We start from the raw sequence: 4,388 nt of genomic DNA, 5'->3' as shown, positions 1-4,388 counted from the left end.
TATAGGACAGAATAGAAGTGCCCCATAGGGTTTCCAAAGCTGTAAATCCTTGTGGAAGCAGACTGCCTCATGCTCCCGTGGAGATGCTGGCGGGTTCGAACCGCCTACCTTTTAGTTAGCAGCCCAATGCTTCAACCACAGCGCCACCAGAGCTCCCTTAGGGGGAAAGAAGAGGAGGGGGAAAAAAGATGGAGGAGCGAAGAAATAGCTGGATTCCATTCACAGGTGGTTCCTTCTAGTCCGCGGAGGGTCAGCACCTACAACGCCCCTTAGACACCCCGCCCCCGCCCTGGTCCAAAGCTCCGGGTGAGGATTGTCGCCTTGCCTTGGGTCCTTCTAGTCCTCTGTCCCCACCGTAAGAGAACACTCACCACGTGCCAGGCGCAGCGCCAAGCGCTTCACCGCAGTATCTCGGTCAATTTTCTCAACACCCCCGAGCAGCAGGAAATATTATTAGCCCCATATTGCGGACCAGGGAACTGCCACGAAGTTCAGTGGTTTTTCTGGAATTTTGCACAGAGTAAGTGACGGCATGCAGGCTCCAAGCAGAGACTATGCAACCCAGACAAAACCCACGGCATCTCAGCGGCGCCGGGTATACTCCGATGGAGTTGTCTACGCCTGGCTCCCGCACCAGTCCCCGGCCTCGCTGGTGGCAGGGTAGCGAGAAGGACCAAGGGGGTGACCATTCTCTCTCATCCAACTCTCGGACCAGGGTGCGGGGGTTGCTTTGCACCTTGGAGAGGATAACCTTCCTTCTCTAGGGATCATGCCCTCAATGGGTGCAAAGTTTTGGGGAGATGCTCTCCGCGGGGCAAAAAGGGAGAGCGGTGGGTCTAGGCTCCGGGAGACCGCATTAGTAGGAAGCAAGTGGCAGAAGACGCGGCAGGCAGCGAAGCAGGCGGCGGAGAGCTCGCTGCTGCGAGCACTGAACCTCCACGCGGAGGGTGTGCGGCGCTTTCATTCAAACTTTGGAGAGTCTTGCTGCAGGCGTCAGCGAAGGTGTGACCAATGAGAATCCAGGGACGGGCATAAATTATGCAAATAACCATCTGGCGATGGGTCAGATGACTCCGATCCTTTAAACTCTACCTCGCCGGGAGCTAGCGAGGTGACAGCGGCCAGCGAGCTTCGCGGCGCGCGCAGGGTGCAGGCAAGACCTGGCTCTCAGGCCCTTCACAGCCCCACCTGCCCGCGCCGCGGTCGAACCAAGTGTTCCTTTTCCACCTTCTCCGTCCTTGTCGCCCTGCATCAATTCCCTAGCCCACCGCCTGCCGCTGGAGAGAGGGCTGCCCCCTCTGGTCTTCCCAGGGTGGACTTTTTTGGGTGTTGATTTGGGTCCACAGTTTCAGGGAGGGGGCGTGGCGGGGAAGGATGAAGAGCCTGGTTCCCCTGCTCTGTCTTCGGAGTATCCTTTGCTGCTTTGCCGCGGGAAGCCCCACAGGGGTTGGGCCAGAGGGACGGCTGCAAGGTAACGTGTGTTTGTTTTTGTTTTTATTTTCCGCTGCACTTTTCTGTTTGCTGGGCCCCTCTTGTCTTCAAGTCCCTCTTCGTTTTTTGCAAAAGTTCCCCCGACTCCCACCCGCCTTGTCAAATTTCTACTTTCCAGCCTTGAAGTACACTTGTTCCTCAGGCGCTTCTCACTAGGGCATCCCGTCGCGCGCTTTCTCCTAGAGGCAACAGACTGGAAGAGTGCGCGCGTCTCTCTCTCTCTACGGTTATCTGGTTCCCTTAATCACTGCTGTCCAGAAGCCGAGGTTCTTGCCACAGCTCTTACACCTTGTCCTTGTTTTTGAACTTAGAGGTTCGAGAGGCAAGAAGTTGGAAAACGCTCTGCAGGTTGGCCTCCCTACTTTATTCTCATTGTAGGCCTTTTGAAGGTTAAAGTTGCCGAGTAGCTGGCTTTGGTTTGCTAAGTGCTTGCAGGGAGGCTCTGCTGGATAACTTGTGCCCAAAGCTTCTGGGCTTCTTGTTCCATGTTGCCAGGCCCCCTCCCTTTTTTTAGTTTTTTAAATTTTTGTTGTGACTTGGGTGGAAGTTATCAAGCAAATTCATTTTCCGCCCACCTCCTTCTTCCCAACAGTTTATTTCCCTCACTCTGCCTCCTACCTCCTCTTCACCTTCCTCAGCGGAGCTTCCAGGTTTTCTTCATTCTGGGTTCTGTGGCACAGCAGTCTCTGAATTCTCTGAGGAACTGGAAGAAATGTGCCCTGATGAGAGTGTGCTTTTGTTTGAGTACCAAATCACGGAGAAGCCTACACTGCACCCAGTCACTTCATCTTAGACTACCCTGGTCCATGTTAGCTTCTGTGCAGTAAGAGTGAGAGGGAGGAAGGAGGTTCATTTGAATGAATAGGAAAGCTTAACATGCTCCCAACAGTACTAACTAGAAGTGTGACACACCTCTCCTCTAAAATGCTATCAAGTTCCTTCCAGTTTCTATGTTCTGTGATTCTGAGGATTCACGGACCATTTTATTCATTTGAAAGAGTGTTTGCTACATGTCTGTTTAGTGCCAGGCAATGTTTTAGGTGCTGGAGACTCAGAAGAAACAAACCCCCAAATCTCTGCCCCTGTGGAGCTGACTTTTCAGGGATGGGAAGACAGAAAATAAACTAACTGACATATATATGTAGGGTGCTCACTGTTATGGAAGGAGCCCTGGTGGGAGAAGAGTTAGTCCTGCCTGGTTGCATACAGAAAGACTGACAGTTCAAACCCACTCAGTGGCTCCGCTACAGAAAAGACCTGGCAATTTGCTCCTGTAAAGATTACAGCCTAGAAAACCCTATGGAGCTGTTCTGTCAAATGAGTTTGCTGTGAGTCGGAATTGACTTGATGGTACCGAACAACTGCAGGGTTATGGGGAGAAGTAAGGCAGAGGAGGCAGGTAAGGAGAGCTGGAGGTGGGCGAGTGGATACGATTTTCAAACAATCCTTAGGAAAGGCCTCACTGAGAGGTTGACCATTGCGCCAGGAACGGCTGAAGGCAAGCAAGTGAATGATGAAGACATCTGGGTGAAGAACATCAAGTCCCCGAGGCTGTTGTGAATCAAGCTGAAAGTAGAGGAATGAAGCCGGAGAATTCTGGGATCAGATACTATGGTGCACCTTCTATATTGATATGTGGCTCTAACCACCAATAAGCCATATGCGTCCTTTTCCTTTTCTTCTATACTTCCCCTTCTGCTCCTTGTGTGAATGGCTATCTGGTAGAAGTTGGGGAGATGGTAAACTGATTATGTTTATGGATCGAATTTCTACTGGTTGGGGCATTTGTTCCTTACTTTCATGACAGCTAACTTGAGGTCAGCCCACGTGCATTGAGCTGATGTTTCTGGAACCTTATCCCTTGTACATCTGGTGTGTTCTTTTCCTTTCCCTCTCTTCACCACACCGTTCACCATCCTGATCTCTCTTTCTATGGTTCTTCCTTTTGCTTAATTCTGAGTAAGTTAAGCTCCTGGGATGGTCACTTATATACCACCCAACCTGCATTGCTGGGGTGAGAAAGTAGTTTGTTACTCCAATTTCTTAGCCCATTATCAAGCGATGTTTTCCGGAATGGCTTAGAGAGAGAGTGCTGGGTGGGGTCCATTTGTGACTGTCTCAGATAGTGTGGTGATGACAGCACCTACTGACTGTTAGAGGCCACAACGGTGACATTGCTGTGCTTTGGGAGCAGTGGAGCTGGAAAGGGCGGTTTTGCTGCTTTTCTGAGACTCTCCATGGCTTCAGTTGTTCATTAACAAACAAGATGAATGTCTGGCACATGTCCAGTACTGTGAGAGACATTGAAATGCATGAGATCTTTGGAGTAAGTGCTAGAACTGAGACAAGAACATTGGGGACGGTTAGAGTACAAAAGGTCTATAGCCTCTTACCTCCAATTCCAAACTCTCTAAAAATTGGAATAGTTGTTTGGTAACATGTTTGGCAACAAGATCAGCCCTTACCTGACTTGAACTCATTTGGTAGCACAAACTAACTAGAATTGACAGGAGGCTTTATTTTTGCCCTTGCATGTGAGTATTCATATATTTCCCTGCAGAACTATAAGTGTGCTTAATTCATGGGGAATGTTTTGGATATATAACATAAATACATGTTATATGCACCATAATGCCTTTCTAACATCTGGAAAATTCTGACTTTTGAAACTCAGCTGGTCCCAAGTATTTCAAGAAAAGAATGGAGGATCGTATTCTAAAAGTGGGGAATTGAGAGAAGGAAGGAGGGAAGAAGATAGAAAAGCAAGAAACCTATTTATTATAGTCACGATAATTAATACTATGGAGGAGCTCTGGTAGCATAGTGCCTAAGGCACTTGACTGCTAACCAGAAGGCTGGCGGTTCAAACCCACCAGCCACTCCTTGGAAGGAAGGTT

The 4,388-nt window shown here is 49.6% G+C and overlaps 1 protein-coding gene across 1 annotated transcript in view; it reads left to right on the top strand.

The window, feature by feature from the left end:
* The first annotated feature begins 1,374 nt into the window (after positions 1–1,374).
* The window catches only part of LIPG (lipase G, endothelial type), a 31,144-nt gene continuing 28,130 nt past the window's right edge, over positions 1,375–4,388 (top strand). Inside the window, exon 1 of the mRNA XM_007943821.1 lies at positions 1,375–1,471. Within this exon, the coding sequence (XP_007942012.1) occupies positions 1,375–1,471 (97 nt within the window). The remainder of the gene's footprint in view (positions 1,472–4,388) is intronic.

This window comes from Orycteropus afer, unplaced genomic scaffold, assembly GCF_000298275.1.
Source record: "Orycteropus afer afer isolate SDZICR_OR568_19922 unplaced genomic scaffold, OryAfe1.0 scaffold00113, whole genome shotgun sequence".
NCBI lineage: Eukaryota > Metazoa > Chordata > Mammalia > Tubulidentata > Orycteropodidae > Orycteropus > Orycteropus afer.
Note: the sequence above shows the minus strand (reverse complement) of the source record. Positions and strands in the feature narration are given on the sequence as shown.